This window comes from Pongo abelii, chromosome 9 (genome assembly GCF_028885655.2).
Source record: "Pongo abelii isolate AG06213 chromosome 9, NHGRI_mPonAbe1-v2.0_pri, whole genome shotgun sequence".
NCBI lineage: Eukaryota > Metazoa > Chordata > Mammalia > Primates > Hominidae > Pongo > Pongo abelii.
This window is the reverse complement of record NC_071994.2, coordinates 68,021,270-68,040,435: the sequence shown is the minus strand read 5'-3', so window position 1 is coordinate 68,040,435 and position 19,166 is coordinate 68,021,270. Positions and strand designations below refer to the sequence as shown.

The 19,166-nt window shown below is 44.6% G+C and overlaps 1 protein-coding gene and 1 non-coding gene across 5 annotated transcripts in view; one reads left to right on the top strand and one right to left on the bottom strand.

Moving 5' to 3' along the window:
- Positions 1-9,896: 9,896 nt before the first annotated feature.
- On the top strand, positions 9,897-9,972 carry TRNAT-CGU (transfer RNA threonine (anticodon CGU)). The gene has a single exon. It is a non-coding gene; the product is annotated as a tRNA-Thr (tRNA).
- Positions 9,973-14,100: 4,128 nt separating this feature from the next.
- Positions 14,101-19,166, bottom strand: part of TMEM41B (transmembrane protein 41B) — a 34,223-nt gene continuing 29,157 nt past the window's right edge. For 2 of the 4 annotated variants that reach the window (XR_008510923.1, XR_002916676.2), the window contains 2 exons: positions 16,799-17,021; positions 14,101-14,497 (listed from right to left, as the gene is read on the bottom strand). Coding sequence is in view for 2 of the 4 variants with exons in the window: in XM_054523689.1 (XP_054379664.1) it covers positions 16,852-17,021 (170 nt within the window). In the remaining 2 variants the exon portion in view is untranslated. 4 annotated transcript variants of the gene reach the window in all.

The window sequence follows — 19,166 nt, the reverse complement described above, 5'->3', positions numbered from 1 at the left end:
CGGAAAGTGCGGGGACAACCCCCCCGTGACCCTCCTCCCGCCGCGCCTGCGCAGGCTTCGTCTGGGAGGGGGCGGGCTCCTGGCGGAAAGGATGACGTGATGCTCTTCGGACCCCGCGGGCCGCAGCTTCCCGGGCGGTCGTCCGCAACTGCCACCCCCCCGGGATTGAGACTCCTTTAGGGAGGGCTGAGGAAGTGCGAGAAGAGTGGGCGCAGCCTGCAGAGCCGGGCATTTGGCCCATGCTCTGCCCCCAACCACCCACCCAGCAACCAGAGGTCCAGAGATCTTAGCGCGGCCTTGCCACGAGGATGGGGTCTCACGGCTGAGTTCGGAAGCTCACCTAATCCTAGCTGCAGCGTGTCAGCCTAGACCCCAGACAGGGCCTTCTCCCTGTCCTCTCTTTTGGCAGGGGCGGATCAGCCGGTTTTATATTTACCCTTATTTTACAGACGGGGAAACTGAGTCTCAGAAGGAAGCAAGGACTTATCCAAAGTTACACTGAGTCTAAGAGACAAAGCCTGGTCTGGAATCCTGGGCTTGTGGTCAGCTCCCCGTTCCTCGCCGCTCCCACCTCCCAGCCTGCCCCTTTCCCACGCTCTCTCCTTTTTTCTCTGGAAGCCTCCAGAGGCGCCTGCCATTTGGGAGCTCCCCTTCCTCTTCACTCTGTGAAAACTCTCAGATCCACCCCTAAACCTGTTCTCCTGTAAGAGGATAGGGAGGAGGCGGAGGGAAATTTACCTATTGGTCCTTGTCCTAGGACCCTCCGATTTCCTCTCCCATAGAAGCTAGGCAGATGTGTCTTTGTTGGAAACTGGAGATCAGAAGCCAGAAAGGCAACACAAGTATAGTGGTTACTAGCATGGGCTCTAGAAAAGAATGCTCAGATTTCAATCCTGACGATCATTTACTTTTGACCTTCAGCAAGTTAATCTCTAAGTGCCAGGCGTCATGGTTTTTGAGACAATTACATAAGATAAATGCAAGTACAGGTAAAACAATGAGAATACTGCCTGGAACATGGAAATCACTCAGTAAATATTACAGATTTTTTTTTTTTAGACGGAGTTCTCTCTTGTTGCCCAGGCTGGAGTGCAATGGCGTGATCTTGGCTCACTGCACCTCTGCCTCCCAGGTTCAAGCGATTCTCCTGCCCCAGCCACCCAAGTAGCTAGGATTACAGGCGCGCACCACCACACCCGGCTAATTTTTTGTATTCAGTAGAGACAGGGTTTCACCGTGTTGGTCAGGCTGGTCTCGAACTCCTGACCTCAGGTGATCCGCCCTCCTCTGCCTCCCAAAGTGCTGGGATTACAGGCGTGAGCCAATGAGCCCAACCTGGATTATTATTATTGTTCCAGAAAGAAGTACTCTTAAGGTTTGTTCTGGGAGGCTGCCACTAAGAGCTGTAGAAGGCAGCTGGCTTCCCCAAAGGCTGAGCCTAGGCTCTCTCCTAGGTTCTCCTGGGTACTTCTCTCAAATATTGTTTCCCTTGGGGAGGTTTACCTAGAGGTTATAGCCATCGTCTCTCGGAGCCATAGCACCTGTTCCTCCCTGTATCTAACCTGCCTGAACTAGGGGGAGAAAAGTAGGGAGGAGAAGGTTGCTTCAAAACGCCCATTCATGGTGATGCTCCACCCGTATCCTGCATGCTGGGGACACAGAGACAGTAGAGGGGGATTAGTGAGTTAAACAGTCACAGAGGCTGGGCATGGTGGCTCACGCCTGTAATCCCAGAACTTGGGGAGGCCAAGGCTGGTGGATCACTGAAGGTCAGAAGTTCAAGACCAGCCTGACCAATATGGTGAAATCCCATCTCTACCAAAAATATAAAATTAGCCAGGCATGATGGCGGGCACCTTTAGTCCCAGCTCCTCAGGAGGCTGAGGCAGGAGAATCGCTTCAACTCAAGAGGCAGTGGTTGCAGTAAGCCAAGATCGTGCCACTGCACTCTAGCCTGGGCAACAGAACGAGGCTCTACCTCAAAATAAATAAATACATAAATAAATAAATAAATAAATAAATAAAAATGCCGGGCATGGTGGCTCACGCCTGTAATCCCAGCACTTTAGGTGGCCAAGGCAGTTAGATCACGAGGTCAGGAGATCGAGACCATCCTGGCCAATATGGTGAAACCCCATCTCAACTAAAATCATAAAAATTAGCTGGGTATGGTGGTGCCTGTAATCCCAGCTACTCAGGAGGATAAGGCAGGAGAATCGCTTAAACTCGGGAGGTGGAGGTTGCAGTGAGCCAAGATGGCGCCACTGCACTCCAGCCTGGCAACAGAGTGACTCCCTAAAAACAAAAAAAAAGAAAGTTACAGAGCACAGAAGGAGGACATCTTTCCAGATTGTGGAATGGTCAGGGAAGGTTTCCAGAAGGAGGTATATACTCTGACCTGAGTTCCAGAGGATCAACAGGGAGTTTCTCAGGTAAAAAGGGGCAGGGAAAGATGTTTAACTCAGTATGTGCAACAACAGGGAGCAACAGATAAAAGGGTATGTTCAGGCACCAACAAGTAATTCATTAACATTAAGATGGGAGATGCAGAGTTTAAAGGGAATGAAACCAGGGCAGGGGAGGAAGAAGGAGAACAGAGGAAGGAGGCATGGATTCAAATACCAGGCTAAAGAATTTATCCTCGGCCAGGCATAGTGGCTCACACTCACGCTGGTGATCCCAACACTTTGGGCAGCTGAGGCAGGAGGACTGCTTGAACCCAGGAGTTTGAGACCAGAGTGGAGAACATAATGTGACCCCTGTCATAAATAAATAAATAAATAAATAGTATTTTTAAAAAATAATTTATCCTATAAGATATATGAGTTGAGGATGAGTGAGGTAAAGTAAAGGAATTCAAGCCAAGGAGTGATATCTGACCCAAATCTGAGAATGATCACTCTAGGGGTGATATGGAAAAAGAAATTTGAGAAAGGAATAAACATCCTCAACTGAAAAGTCCAGAAACTTTTTATCTAAGGTGTCTAGGGTGATCTGATGCTAGACGACCTCTCATATTAACTCAACTCGTAAAACACAAGTTAAAAACAAATGCATAACCGTATTAATTTGCCCTGGGAAATGTAACTGCTCAGAAGCCCAGAATACTCAACTGTAAAGTGATCTCCTTCCCAGTAGGAAATAAGTTTGGCAGAGTGATTGCTTCTTAGAGAGTCAGAAAATATACAAAGGGATGCTCTTAAGATTTTTTCTTTTTTTCTTTCTTTTTTTTTTTTTCTGAGACAGAGTCTCGCTCTGTCACCCAGGCTAGAGTGCAGTGGCGCCATCTCGGCTCACAGCAACCTCTGCCTCCCAGGTTCAAACGATTCTCCTGCCTCAGCCTCCCAAGTAGCTGGGACTACAGGCACGCGCACCATGCCTGGCTAATTTTTTGTTTGTTTGTTCGTATTTTTGTTTGTTTGTTTGTTTTTTGAGATGGAGTCTCGCTCTGTCGCCCAGGCTGGAGTGCAGTGGTGATCTCTGCTCACTGCAAGGTCCGCCTCCCAGGTTCACACCATTCTCAGCCTCAGCCTCCTGAGTATCAGGGACTACAGGTGCCTGCCACCACACCTGGCTAATTTTGTTGTATTTTTAATAGAGACGGGGTTTCACCCTGTTAGCCAGGATGGTCTCGATCTCTTGACCTCGTGATCTGCCCGCCTCTGCCTCCCAAAGTGCTGAGATTACAGGCGTGAGCCACCGCACCCGGCCAAGATTTAATGTTTTTTTGTTTGTTTGAGACAGAGCCTCACTCTGTCACCCAGGCTGGAGAGCAGTGGCACAACCTCGGCTCACTGCAATCTCTGCCTCCCGAGTTCAAGCTATTTTCCTGCCTCAGCTTCCTGAGTAGCTGGAACTACAGGCCTGCGCCACTATGCTGGGCTAATTTTTTTTATTTTTAGTAGAGACGGAGTTTCGCCATGTTGCCCAGGCTGGTCTCGAACTCCTAACCTCAGGTGTTCTGCCCACTTCGACTTCCCAAAGTGCTGGGATTACAGGCGTGAAACTTTAATGTTTAAATCCCCACTCCCACTCTTACTAGCTGTGTAACCCGGGGCACATCAGTTAAACACTCTGAAATGAGAAGAGTCATTCTGACCCCACACAGAATTGCATTGAAGATTCATAAATTAATGGAAAAATGAATTTTTAAAATCTGGGACATAATATACTTTTAATAAGTGGCAATCTGGGACACCCATTTTAGCATGAGGAACATGAGAGAGCAAGTGGACATCTGAGGGAACATAACTCCAGGAGAGGGTGGGCGGCAAAGTGTGCCTGGAGTGTTCACGGAGCAATAAGGAAGCCAGGGTGGCTGGAGAGGGTTAGGGTGGGGAGGATTGGTGGAAGATGGTAGAAGGTGTGGTGGAGTTGGCTTGCAATTCAAAAACATCAATTTTCCCCTCCATAGTGTGTGGACCCGCCTCCTCAGGGACACTGCCCAGCCCTACTTGCATCCAGATGTGGCCATGTGACTAGTTCTCAACAATGGAATGTGTGTAGGACTTTATGTATGTCACTGCTAGGTCAGGGCACGTAAGAAGCAGATTAGACTTCTCCCTTCTTTCTATTTTTGCCTTCCACCAGCTAGAATTAGAAGATTCTGAGGCTCTAAGTAATGGCAAAGCACATGGAGGAAAGGCTCCAGCTGACCAAGAATACCCACACCGGACTGTTCTGTGAACAAGAAATAAACTTCAGTTGTGTGAAGCCACTGGTACTGTGGGGTTTATTTGTTACAACAGCTAGTATTAACCATCACCAAAGTAGATGTTGGGGTAAGAGGATAAATCATGGAGAGCCTTGTAGGCACACTGTAAAGATTTTGCCATTGTCTGAATAAAGTGAGAAATCACCGGAGAGTTTTGAGCAAAGGAGTGACACAATCTGACAGCTTAAAAAGAAACACATAGCACTGTTTTAAGAACTTTACATATATTAACTTTAACTGGAATTTACCCCCGGACTCTAGCTTTATATACCCAACTGACTTGTCATCTTTTTTTAATTATAATTTTTTTTTTTTTTGAGACGGAGTCTCACTCTGTCGCCCAGGCTGGAGTCCAGTGGCACTATCTTGGCTCACTGCAAGTTCCGCCTCCCGGGTTCACGCCATTCTCCTGCCACAGCCTCCTGAGTAGCTAGGACTACAGGTGCCCGCCACCACGCCTGGCTAATTTTGTTTTGTATTTTTAGTAGAGACGGGGTTTCACCGTGTTAGCCAGGATGGTCTCGATCTCCTGACTTCGTGATCTGCCTGCCTCGGCCTCCCAAAATGCTGGGATTACAGGCGTGAGCCACCGCACCCGGCCATTTAATTATAATTTTTTTTTTAATTAAGATGGGGTTTCACTATGTTGCCCAGGCTGGTCTGGAACCCCTAGGCTCAAGGGATCCTCCCACCTCAGCCTCCTAAAGTGCTAGGATTACAGGTGTGAGCCACTGAACCCTGCCTCAACAAGTGTTTTGAAAACATCAATTTGAAGAGACAGGAGATTACTTGCCTTTTTATTACTCCCTCCAGTCTTGCTTCTGCCTTGGAGGAATGCACGAACAGCAGGGCTATATCTTGCAAGTCTATACCTTGCAAAAGCAACACCAACTAGAGAGAAGGGAGGATATGATCACAACAGATCAGTCTAAGAGCGGAGGGAATGAATCCTTAGGAAAGGTCCACACAGATCCACTCACAGAGCCAAACCCCGTTTTGAAAACCAGAATGAGGTATTGACATATATCTTGGATCAAATATATATATAATTGCAAATATACATAATTTGCTGTTTGTAACAGCAAAAACTGAAAACAGAGCCGGGCGTGGTGGCTCACGCCTGTAATCCCAGCACTTTGGGAGGCCGAGGCGGGCAGATCACCAGGTCAGGAGTTTGAGACCAGCCTGGCCAACATGGTGAAACCCCGTCTCTACTAAAAATACAAAAATTAGCTGGGCGTGGTGGCTCGCACCTGTAATACCAGCTTCTCAGGAGGCTGAGGCAGGAAAATCGCTTAAACCTGGGTGGCAAAGTTTGCAGTGATCGTGCCACTGCACTCCAGAGATCGTGCCACTGCACTCCAGCCTGGGAGACAGAGCAAGACTCCATCTTGGGGGAAAAACAAAACAAAACAAAACAAAAAAACTGAAAACAATCCAAATACCTACCTATAGGAGACAAATTAAAGAAACTATAGTTTCTGCCAACACTGGAATACTATGCAGCTATAAAACAAAACAAGAGCAAGAAAAAAAAAGGAAAAACTGTGTAATATGTTATCAAATGTATAAAAAAGAGAAAAAAGAATTATGTATTTTTTTGTATATGCGTAGCCTATTTTTGGAAGCATAAACAAAACATTGTTAAAATTGATTGCTTCGGGTGTGGTGGCTCACGCCTGTAATCCCAGCACTTTGGGAGGCCAAGGAGGGCAGATCACTTGAGACCAGCCTGGCCAACATGGTGAAACCACGTCTCTACTAAAAATACAAAAAGTAGCCAGGCGTGGTGGCGGGCACCTGTAATTCCAGCTACTCAGGAAGCTGAGGCAGGAGAATCGCCTGAACCCAGGAGGCGGAGGTTGCAGTGAGCCAAGATTGCACCATTGCACTCCAGCCTGGGTGACAGCAAGACTCTGTCTCAAAATAAAAAATAAAATAAAATAAAAATCTGAAAAAAAAAATTGATTGCTTCTAGGGAAGGAAACTGAATGGCTGGGATCAGGAATAGAATGGAAATGTTTCACTGTACATTGTTTCATACTTTTTGAGGTTTAACCATAAGAATATATTACCTATTTGCATTAATCAGGGTTCTCCAGAGAAACAGAACCAACGGGATATATATAGATATAGAGAAAGAGATTTATTTTGAGAGATTGGCTCATATGATTACGAACACTGAGAAAGAAGTTCCACAATCTGCTATCTGTAAGCTGGAAGCTGAGGAAAGCCAGTGGTGTAATTCAATCTGAGTCTGGAGGCCCAAGAATCAGATGTCCAAGGGTAGGAGATGAACAATGTCCCAGCTCAAGAAGAGAGAGCAGGCCAGGTACGGTGGCTCATGCCTGTAATCCCAGCACTTTGGGAGGCTGAGGAGGGTGGATCACTTGAAGTCAGGATTTCAGACCAGCATGGCCAACATGGTGAAACCCCATCTCTACCAAAAATACAAAAATTAGCCAGGAGTGGTGGCATGCACCTATAATTCCAGCTACTTGGGAGGCTGAGGCATGAGAATTGCTTGAACCTGGGAGGTGGAAGTTGCAGTGAGCCCAGATCGCACCACTGCACTCCAGCCTGGATGACTGAGTGAGACTCTGTCTCACAAAAAAAAAAAAAAAAGAAGAGAGAAAGAGAGAGAACAAATTCTCCCTTCCTCTGCCTTTTTGATGAATTCAGGACCTCAGTGGACTAGATGATGCCCACCCACATTGGTGAGGGTGATCTCCGTCTACCAATTCAGATGCTAACCTCTTCTGGAAATGTTTTACAGACACACCCAGAAATAATGTTTCACTAGCTACCTGGGCATCCATTAGCCCAGTCACGTTGACACATAAAATGAACCATCACACTATTAAAAAATATGTAATAGTCCAGATGTGGTGGCTCATGCCTGTAATTCCAGCACTTTGGGTGGCTGAGGTGGGCGGATCACCTCAGGTCAGGAGTTCGAGACCAGCCTGACCAAAAAGGTGAGACTCCATCTCTACTAAAAATACAAAAATTAGCAGGGTATGGTGGCATGTGCCTGTAGTCCCAGCTACTCGGGAGGCTGAGGCATGAGAATTGCTTGAACCCAGGAGGCTGAGGTTGCAGTGAGCTGAGATTGAGCCATTGCACTCCAGCCTGGGCGACAGAGCAAGACTCCATCTGGAAACAAAAAACAAAAACATAAAACAACTAAGAAATACCTTTTACTGTGAATGTAAGCAATGCCTTGTGAATCCTTCCAGAGATAGCCTATACCTATGCTAGCATGGGTCAGCTCAACTCCACCCAGGCATAACCTGTCTACTTTCCAGCTCAGTATAGCATTCAAGAACACATCAGCTGATGAACTCACGGGTGCTCAAATGCTTTCTCTCCAACACTCAATGAGGAGTTCACCATGTACAATCAAAAAAATTCCACGTATCGTATAGAAAAAGTAAGTTTCACAAATATGGGCTTTCTTAAGACTAGAAACACCAATACATCTAGGGAAGTAGTGATGCACTCAGCTACCTCTAACGCATCTTTACAAAAGAAGTCACATATGCCTCACTTCCCCATACCCTGTGTCCCACTAGCCTCCAACACCTTGCCTGGAACCAGCATCAGGATCCTCATGTCTCTCAAACACAAGCTTCCTAAATCAGCTGAAAATTGGACATTACCCTTCATCTATCATAACCCACAGCAACAAAGAAGCCACAAAGAATAGCCTCAGGCTAACTCTGATACTCCATGGTGAGGAAGTATGAAGTTGAAGCAACAGGAGGAGCAAATTACTGATGACATCCCCAAGTGATGCAAGATGCAACTTTCCCAGATGTGTGACCTTGTGTATTTCTGTTTGAGCTTTTTTTTTTTTTTTTTTTTTGAGATGTAGTCTCTCTTTGTCGCCCAGGGTGAATTGCAGTGGCGCTATCTCGGCTCACTGCAACCTCTGCCTCCTGGGTTCAAGCGGTTCTCTTACCTCAGCCTCCAGAGTAGCTAGGATTACAGGTGTGTGCCACCATACCCAGGTAATTTTTGTATTTTATTAGAGACAAGGGTCTCACTGTGTTGCCCAAGCTGGTCTGGAACTCCTTAGCTCAGGCAATCCACCTACTCAGCCTCCCAAACTGCTGGGATTACAGGCATGAGCCACCACACCCAGCCTGTTTGAGCTTATTTCTATGTGAGTAAGCATTTGTGCATAGTGGTAATCATGTATGTATATTATGTGCTTACATATATTAGATGTATGTGTGTTTGCATGTGTAAATAATTGTATGTGCGTACTTTATATGAGTGTGTGGGCCATGTGTGGTGGCTCATGCCTGTAATTCCAGCACGGGGAGGTCGAGGCAGGTGGATCGCCAGAGGTTAGGAGTTCGAGACCAGTCTGGTAACATGGTGAAACCCCGTCTCTACTAAAAATACCAAAATTATCCAGGTGTGGTGGCATGTGCCTGTAGTTCCAGCTACTCGGGAGGCTGAGGCAGGAGAATCGCTCAAACCCGGGATGCGGAGGTTGCAGTGAGCCAAGATCATGCCACTGCACTCCAGCCTGGGAGACAAGAGCAAAAGTCCATCAAAAAAAAAAAAAAAAGAAAGAAAGGAAAGAAAGAGAAAAAGGAAGGAAGAAAGGAAGGAGAAAGAAAGGAAAGAGAGAGAGAGAAAGAAAGGGAGAAAGAAAGAGAGAAAGAAAGTGAGAGAGAAAGAAAGAGAGAAAAGAGTGTGTGTGTGGAGGCTGAGACAGGGTAGGGTAGCTGGACCAAGGAAGCAAAAGAGTCCCTTTGGCTCTCCTACAAGACCAGGAGTAACTGCAGTGCTCCCCTCAGCCTCTTCCCCCTTCTCCCTGGGTCCCCCTAGGTTGAGAGTATTTTGAGAGTGTGGGTGGATGACTTTATCTGTGCTGCACTCACCCTTCCCCCTTACACTGTGAGCACAGTGGCCTCCTTATTCCCATCAGTTTGAGAGCCAGGAGCTTCCTAGGAAAGGCTGAATGATATAATGAAGGGAAGTGAATGGCACTTGGACCAGATCCCAAAAGGAAGATATATTTAGCTATCTAAATAGCTGAGCTGAGCTCTTAAAAGCTTTGGGGAATAAAATAATTGTTCTATATTTTGATTGCATGGTATTACACGATTACGTTTGCCAAAACCTATAGAACTGTATACTACAGGAAGCAAAACATCTTTTAGCCGCCTCCTTAGTGCAGTAGGTAGCGCGTCAGTCTCGTAATCTGAAGGTCCTGAGTTCGAGCCTCAGAGGGGGGGTCACTTTATTAAGCTGGCAAACGAACAAAAGCTTGTCTGTGTTTTGAGACAGTCATTTATTTATTTATTTATTTAGACAGAGTTTCGCTCTTGTCGCCCAGGCTGGAGTGCAATGGTACGATCTCAGCTCACTGCAACCTCCGCCTCCCAGGTTCAAGTAACTCTCGTGCCTCAGCCTACTGGGTAGCTGGGATTACAGGCGCCCGCCACCACGCCCAGCTAATTTTTTTTTTTTTTTTTGAGATGGAGTCTCGCTCTGTCACCCAGGCTGGAGTGCAGTAGCATGATCTCGGTTCACTGTAACCCCCATCTCCTGGGTTCAAGCGATTCCCCTGCCTCAGCCTCCTGAATAACTGGGATTACAGGTGCTCGCCACCACAACCGGCTAATTTTTGTATTTTTAGTAGAGACGGGGGTTTCACCATGTTGGTCAGGCTGGTCTCGAACTCCTGACCTTGTTATCCGTCCACCTAGGCCTCCCAAAGTGCTGGGATTACAGGAGTGAGCCACCATGCTGGGCCTTTTTTTTTTTTTTTTTTTTTTTTTGAGAGGGAATCTCGCTCTGTCACCCAGGCTGGAGTGCAGTGGCGGGATCTTCGCTAACTACAACCTTTGCTTCCGGGGTTTGAGCAATTCTCCTGCCTCGGCCTCCCGAGTAGCTGGGATTACATGTGCATGCCACCACACCCAGCTAATTTTTGTATTTTTAGTAGACACGGGTTTTGCCATGTTGGCCAGGCTGGTCTCAAACTCCTGACCTCAGGTGATCCACCCACCTTGGCCTCCGGAAGTGCTAGGATTACAGGCATGAGCCACCACGCCTGGCCTAATTTTTAAATTTTTAGTGGAGACGGGGTTTCGCTATGTTGGTCAGGCTGGTCTGTAACTTTGGGCCTCTAGCAATGTGCTTGCCTTGACCTCCCAAAGTGCTGGAATTACAGGTGTGAGCCACTGCTCCTGGTCCCAGATATCTTGTAATTAATACAGATATGTGGACCACAAAAGGTAATATAATTCCCGTGAAATGTAAAATACATAGATTTTTTTTGGTAAGCCTATACAAACTTCACCTAGAAAAAACACCACTCCAATGTAGTAGGTTTTGACAAACGTTGGAACTGACCAAAAGCCCCCCCCAAAACCATCTACCTGGGCTGCCAGGAGCAAGACAAAGTGAGAAGCAACTCAACTGACCACCTTTGAGGCTGGGACCCTGGGGTGATATAGCTGGGCCACTCCTTGGCCTGCTGCCTCAACTCCTGCCTGCCACCCTCAAGGTTTGCTAAACTCAAGTTGTGAGTTATCAGCATATGTAACCTGGCTCCAGGGGCCCTGCAGCTGACAGGCAGAGCTGCTGCTCATATTTGTGTACATCGTACCATGAGACACCATCATTGTACTCATTAATTTATATGGTTATGACAACAGTTTTCCAACAGATGGCAGTAAAGTATCTTAAGAAAGAGGCACCTGGCCAGGCACAGTGGTGCATGCCTGTAGTCCCAGCACCTTTGGAAGGCCTAGCTATGAGGATTGCTTCAGCCCAGAATTTCAAAACCAGCCTTGGCAATGCAGTGAGACTCAGAATCCCCACCCCCATCTCTACAAAGAAAAAAGAAAGGGGCATCTTCTTTATCTTTTTTTGAGATGGAGTCTTGTTCTGTCGCCCAGGCCAGAGTACAGTGGTGCGATCTTGGCTCACTGCAACCTTGGCCTGTCAGGCTCAAGCAATTCTCTCATCTCAGCCTCCCAAGTAGCTGGGATTACAGGAGCGCTCCACCATACCCTGGTATTGTTATTATTATTATGTGTATTTTTAGTAGAAATGGGGTTTCACCATGCTTCCCAGGGTGGTTTTGAAACTCCTGAGCTCAGGCAATCCGCCTTGGCCTCCCAAAGTGCTGAGATTACAGGTATGAGCCACCGTGCCCGGCGACATCCTTTTCTACTTCATCCAAAACCACCATATGAGCTAACAGTAGGGCTATGTTGCCCAGCGTCGTGCTAGCAAATAGCAGAACACAAGACTCTCAGAACCAGAAAGTCAACATTCATTGTGCTGTCTCATCACATGGCTTCCTCCTGTGCCTCTACTTCATCCTTTTCTTGTCTTCCATCCTCATTTATCAAATCCAACATTTCTCTACTAAATAGAAAAGCTGCTGGGCGCCGTGGCTCATGCCTGTAATGCCGGAACTTTGGGAGGCCGAGGCGGGTGGATCACCTGAGGTCAGGAGTTCCAGACCAGCCTGACCAACATGGTGAAACCCTCTCTCTACTAAAAACACAAAATTAGCCGGGCGCGGTGGCTCATGCCTGTAATCCCAGCACTTTGGGAGGCCGAGGGGGGTGGATCATGAGGTCAGGAGTTCAAGACCAGCCTGGCCAACCGGGGGAAACCCCGTCTCTACCAAAAATACAAAATTATCTGGGCGCGATGGCAGGCACCTGTAATCCCAGCTACTCAGGAGGCTGAGGCAGGAAAATTGGTTGAACCCGGGAGGTGGAGGTTGCAGTGAGCTGAGATCACGCCACTGCACTCCAGACTAGGTGACAAAGCAAGACTCTGTCTCAAAAAAAAAAAAGTTAATTTACTTAAATGTGTGTGAAAGTATATTGTAAACTGTAAAACAAGCTATACAAAGCAAGGTATGCTTAATTTAATATTCTGAATTGGGGGCAGCTTATTAATCTTTCATTAATTTCAGAGAATCCTATCATGTCTGAGCTGTAAGGATCCTGGACCTTAGACCTCTTTATTCTAGATGAGAAAAATGAGGATGAGAGCTTAAGCAGTATCCTGCCTCAAGTCACCCAGACTAAGTTTGTCCCAGATAAAGAAAAATAATAATCAGAATACTGAAAACTGCAATGAGATGTATCTTCTAAACATCTTAACTATGACCACCGAATGATTATCAGGAAAGCTTCAGCCCTTTTGATTATACCCATTTTCAAAAAGCCAGAGAACTTTAAAAAGATTCCTTTATAAATAACTCATTGTATGTACTTGAAATATTTACTTGGCCAGGCGCGGTGGCTCACGCCTGTAATCCCAGCACTTTGGGAGGCTGAGGTGGGCGGATCACCTAAGGTCAGGAGTTCGTAACCAGCCTCAACATGGAGAAACCCCGTCTCTACTATAAAAATACAAAATTAGCCGGGCATGGTGGTGCATGGTGGCGCCATCTCGGCTCACTACAAGCTCCGCCTCCCGGGTTCATGCCATTCTCCCGCCTCAGCCTCCCTAGTAGCTGGGACTACAGGCGCCCGCCACCACGCCGGGCTAATTTTTTGTATTTTTAGTAGAGACGGGGTTTCACCATGTTAGCCAGGATGGTCTCAATCTCCTGACCTTGTCTCCACCCGCCTCGGCCTCCCAAAGTGCTAGGATTACAGGCGTGAGCTACCGCGCCTGGCCTGTTTTGTTTTTTTTGAGATGGAGTCTCACTTTGTCACCCAGGTTGTAGTACACTGGTGTGATCTTGGCTCACTACAACCTCTGCCTCCCGGGTTCAAGCGACTCTCCTGCCTCAGCCTCCCAAGTAACTGGGATTACAGGTGCACACCACCACGCCCAACTAATTTTTTATTTTTATTAGAGACGGGGTTTCTCCATGTTGGCCAGGCTGGTCTCAAACTCCTTATCTCAGGTGATCCACCCACCTTGGCCTCCGGAAGTGCTAGGATTACAGGCATGAGCTACCATGCCCGGCCATTTCATTGTTCTTAGTGGTGAAAATGTACATCAAAATTTAAGAATATACTTTTATTCAACAAAGAGTTTATTTTTAGTTTTTTGAGACAGAGTCTGGCTCTGTCGCCCAGGCTGGAATGCAGTGGCACAATTTCATCTCATGGCAACCTCCACCTTCTGGGTCAAGCGATTCTCTTGCCTAGCCTCCCAAGTAGCTAGGACTATAGGCGTGTGCCACCACACCTGGCTAATTTTTCATATGTTTAGTAGAGACAGGGTTTCGCTATGATGGCCAGGCTGGTCTTGAACTCCTGACTGCAGGTGATCCACCTGCTTCGACCTTCCAAAGTGCTGGGATTACAGGCATGAGCCACCTTGCCTGGCCAGAGTTTTTTAATGTAAGTACTTCCATGAAATAAATCCCAAATGTGACATTTAGGTTTCTCCAATACAATTTATTATTATTATTACATTTTAGCTTGCATTTACTAAGTGTCATGGAAATATTATACTCAAAATAACAGCGCTCCAGAGAAAGACCATTAACTAAGAAAGAACAGTTTCACTTTCTTAGCATGTCAACTTCTAGTTAGCCTGCTTGCCTCTGCACCACAGATGCTTGTCTTCTTGTGGTTATCATATAGTTGTCAAGCCAAAGCTTGAATTTACATGTGGCATCAGGCCAAGTCTGTGAATCCGTGAAGACAGGCCATCCACTGCATTGAGGGTACAGCCTGCTGAAGGGTCCTTTCTTGACAGTCAATGATGATGAATCTGGAAAAACTGTCTATTCTCTTAGGAGAAGAAAATATACCCCACCTAAAGTCGCAGCTACCATTAACAAAAAAAAAAAATTAGCAAAGGGAAAGAATCAATGGTAAGGACAGTAAATATACTCTGAGAATAGAGTAAGTACAATTTACACACGCTGGAGTAAATAGTGAAGCTTCTACTGAGTTCTACTGAGTCTAAGCTCTTTTATTTTTAAAATTCTGATAAAAATTTACTCAATTACATTTTATACATTAATATTTAGTGAATTTGTCCAAAAAGGCTATGATTAATTTATGTGTAAAAATAACAAAAGATTTATCAGTCTCTGGGCAATAAGAAAGGAAGAAAGCCTTGCTAGAAATAATAAATAATCTCACGCAAAAGGCCAGGTGACATAAGAATACTACAATAATCAATATATTTTCTTTGTATTTACAATAAAATCCATATGTTAATACTGTGATAGAAAAAATAATCAGTCCACATCATGTAATAAAAACAGGCTTTGAGGATGATTATACCTCTCATAATAAAAACATACAAGGATTTCTCACAGCTAAAGTAATTTTCAACATAATGACAGTCATGGGTGAAGGTAAAACTGACAGAGTACTTTAGATCAGCTATGTCCTACAGTCAAGGAATCAAGGGCATTACCCATTAACCAAGCAGCAAAAAGCACTTTCATTTTTCCAGAACTATTTAAATACAGTAGTTGCCATGTGATCAGTTAATTTTACTTTGTGAGTTAGATAAAGTAAAGACTAAATTGGGAAACTGCAATAAGTAATCAAAAGCAGCTCCAAACAAAAAAGCCATCAATAGAAACAAAAGGCATTTTTCTAGGTGCATCATGCATAAAAATAATAATTCCATAATATTATTAAATATATTCCTTAATGACCAGATTTATAAATGAGGTAAAATTTAGTCATTGGAACAAATAAACTATATTTAATCACTTGTGTTTTGCTGTCACTGTTTAAAATACTTAACTTAATGTCTAAAAACTACATACTCTTGAGTGTTTGCTTTTTAGAGCCCCTTGTGGGATATTAAAGAGCCGTAACAAATTATCTGAATATAAATTATCAATACCAGGCCGGGCACAGTGGCTCACACCTGTAATCCCAGCACTTTGGGAGGTGGAAGTGGACATATAGCCTGAGGTCAGGAGTTCAAGACCAGCCCGGCCAACATGGTGAAACCCCGTCTCTACTAAAAACACAAAAATTAGCCGGGCGTGGTGGCACACATCTGTAATCCCAGCTACTCAGGAGGCTGGGCCAGGAGAATCGCTTGAACCCAGGAGGCGGAGTTTGCAGTGAGCCGAGATCATGCCACGCACTCCAGCCTGGGCAACAGCAAGACTCCGTTTCAAAAAAAAAAAAAAAATTATCAATACCAAATATGATACAGTTATGTAATACCCATTTTGTATATGCACAGTGGAAATACTGTAAAAAACTACAAGATAAAAGAAAACAGACTGGCCGGAACTTTAAATTTCAGATTAATCCATGATCAAAATCTAGACGATAAAAAACAAAAATAAAATTAACAAAATAGATAACTTGATATCCTTTCCATATTCAGTCGTCTACTAACATGCAATCTCCAAACAAATCCATTACCTCAAAAGAGGAAGAAAATGGGCTGGGCATGGTGGCTCACGCCTGTAATCCCAGCACTTTGGGAGGCCGAGGTGGGTGGATCACAAGGTCAGGAGATCGAGACCATCCTGCCTAACACGGTGAAACCCCATCTCTACTAAAAATACAAAAAAATTAGCCGGGCGTGGTGGCGGGCGCCTGTAGTCCCAGCTACTCGGGAGGCTGAGACAGGAGAATGGCGTGAACCCAGGAGGTGGAGCTTGCAGTGAGTGGAGATTGCGCCACTGCACTCCAGCCTGGGCGACAGAGCTAGACTCCGTCTAAAAACAAAAAAAAAAAAAAAAGAGGAAGAAAATGTAAATCTCTTTTTAAGTTTTCCAGTTTACGCTCTGAAAAAAGCCTAACATTAACAAAACCTGCAACACTACTTTAAAAAATCTAGAATTTAAAAATATTTTAGTTATTAAAGATAAAAAATATTCAATTAAATTGAATGAATTAGCTGGATCAACAATTTCCTAACACACTACTATTATCTACAGCTACCCTTGGTATAATAATTTATAAGATGTCTAAGATGTCTACCTTAACTATTGATAGCACTTTTCACAATATACCAATTTCCATTTTTACTTTCTTCTCCCCTTGTCACTTAAATGTATTACTTTAACTATCTGATAGGAAATTTTATTTTACAAATTCCTTAATTACTGAAGAAGTGATTTTAAAACATAAATGGATGCACCTGTTAATCCTGAGATGGTGATGACAGCAAAACTAAAAATCAGATGATTATTTTTACTCAAATTTCTGCTTTAGTTTTTTTTGGAAGATGGCTGGCAGAATAGAAAGAACAGCCAAGATCATCAGAATAAATATTGAGTTCCAGGAAACAGCTTCTCCTGCTGTTGTAAGTTGATGCAGTGTTGTTCCTGCCTTAATGGCTACAAAAGAAGGAGGTGCGACACCTGAAATAAAATATAAAAAGATACAGTAAAAACCACCAATTGTTTTTAAAAAATTAAAATGTTCTGTGTGCATAAAGTTTCTTAAAAGAACACAGCTATCTCAATTTTGGAAAAAAATTTAAGAATTTAAAGCTCAAGTTTATTTCCATATAAAGAATTCAATATTTCCTAGTCACCTCTTAAGGATAATGATTTTTTTTTTTTTGAGACGGAGTTTCACTCTTGTTGCCCAGGCTGGAGTGCGATGGCGCGATCTTGGCTCACTGCAACCTCCGCCTCCCCGGTTCAAACAATTCTCCTGCCTCAGCCTCCCGGGTAGCTGGGATTACAGTCATGCGCCACCACACCCAGCTAATTTTGTATTTTCAGTAGAGATGGGGTTTCTCCATGTTGGTCAGAATGGTCTCCAACTCCTGACCTCAGATGATCCGCCCACCTCGGCCTCCCAAAGTGCTGGGATTACAGGCATGAGCCCCCACACCTGGCCAGGATAATGAATTTTAAAAACCCAAGAAAAGTGCCCAGAGAATAATTTTACATTTATCAAAAATGCTTTTGTTTTCTCCCCATGAGAGTTTGACTCTATCGCACAGGCTTGAGTGGCGTAATCATCACTCATTGCAGCCTCAGTCTCCCGAGGCTCAGGTGATTGTCCCACCTCAGCTTTCTGAGCAGCTGGAACTACAGGCGTGTACCACCACACCCAGCCAAAATTTTTGTATTTTTTGTTGAGATGGGGTTTTGCCATATTGCCCAGGCTGGTCTCTGTAACTCCCAGGCTCAGGTAATTCACACGCCTCAGCCTCCCGAAGTGCTGGGATTACAAGCGTGAGTCACCACACCCAGACTATCAAAAACCTTACAAGAAAAAAAAAAAAGGCCCGGCACGGTGGCTCATGCGTGTAATCCCAGCACCTTGGGAGGCCAAGGCAGGCAGATCACCTGAGTTCAGGAGTTTGAGACCAGCCTGGCCAACATGGTGAAACTCCATCTCTACTAAAAATACAAAAATTAGCTGGGTATGTTGGCACACATCTGTAATCCCAGCTACTTGGGAGGCTGAGGCAGGAGAATCACTTGAACCCAGGACGCGGAGGTTGCAATGAGCCGAGATCACGCCACTGCACTCCAGCCTGGACGACAGAGAGAGAATCTGTCTCAAAAAGAGAAAAAAAAAAAAAAAAAAAAGAAAGAAATGTGCTCTGTTCTAGCAATTTCAAGGTCAAGATACTCAAAGTGTGAGTAAAGAGAGCGGTGTATACAAAAGTACATAGAGAATGATGACATTTCACTAAAAATCAAAACAAAGGGAAATAAATTACTTTGGCCAAAGCTGAAAGTAACTAAATCTCTGGCTTTCACCTATAAAATGGAGATAGAAACAAAAATTCTCTCTTTAGATTCCATGGATATGACATTTAACAAAATTAAAAATTCCCCATGCTGATGTAAGTTTGTCCATTTTTTTTTCTTTTCTTTTCATTCTTTCCTTCTTTTTTTTTTTTTTTTTTGAGACAGTGTCCTGCTGTCGCCCAGGCTGGAGTGCAGTGGCACAATCTCGGTTCACTGCAACCTCTGCCTCCTGGGTTCAAGTGATTCTCCTGCCTCAGCCTCCTGAGTAGCTGGGACTACAGGCACCTGCCACCACATTCAGCTAATTTTTGTATTTTTAGTAGAGACAGGGTTTTACTATATTGGCCAGGCTGGTCTCGAACTCCTGACCTTGTGATCCACCCGCCTTGGCCTCCCAAAGTGCTGGGATTATAGGTGTGAACCACCGCGTCCAGCTAATTTTTTTTTTTAAAGTAGCAATAAATAATTGATTTTGGTTATTCTTTTCAAAAAGACATATTCTCACAAGTACTAACTTAAGCTTTAATAGGTATTCAATATGTAAGAAATCTGCTCATATTTTTGACATCTAAACAATTCAACTCGAACTGGAAAGAAGAGCAAAACACTCCTACAAAGAATCATGAGAATTCACAAAATATGTAAGTAATTTTCATGTCCACTGATTAATTTCAAAATCAAGTATTATTTCCTTAAAATCAAGAATGTTTGTTGATCCTTGCTTTTTCCATACTTTTGATAACATCCACAATAAATGCTGGTTTCAATAAAAGGAAAAATAGGATCAATTCT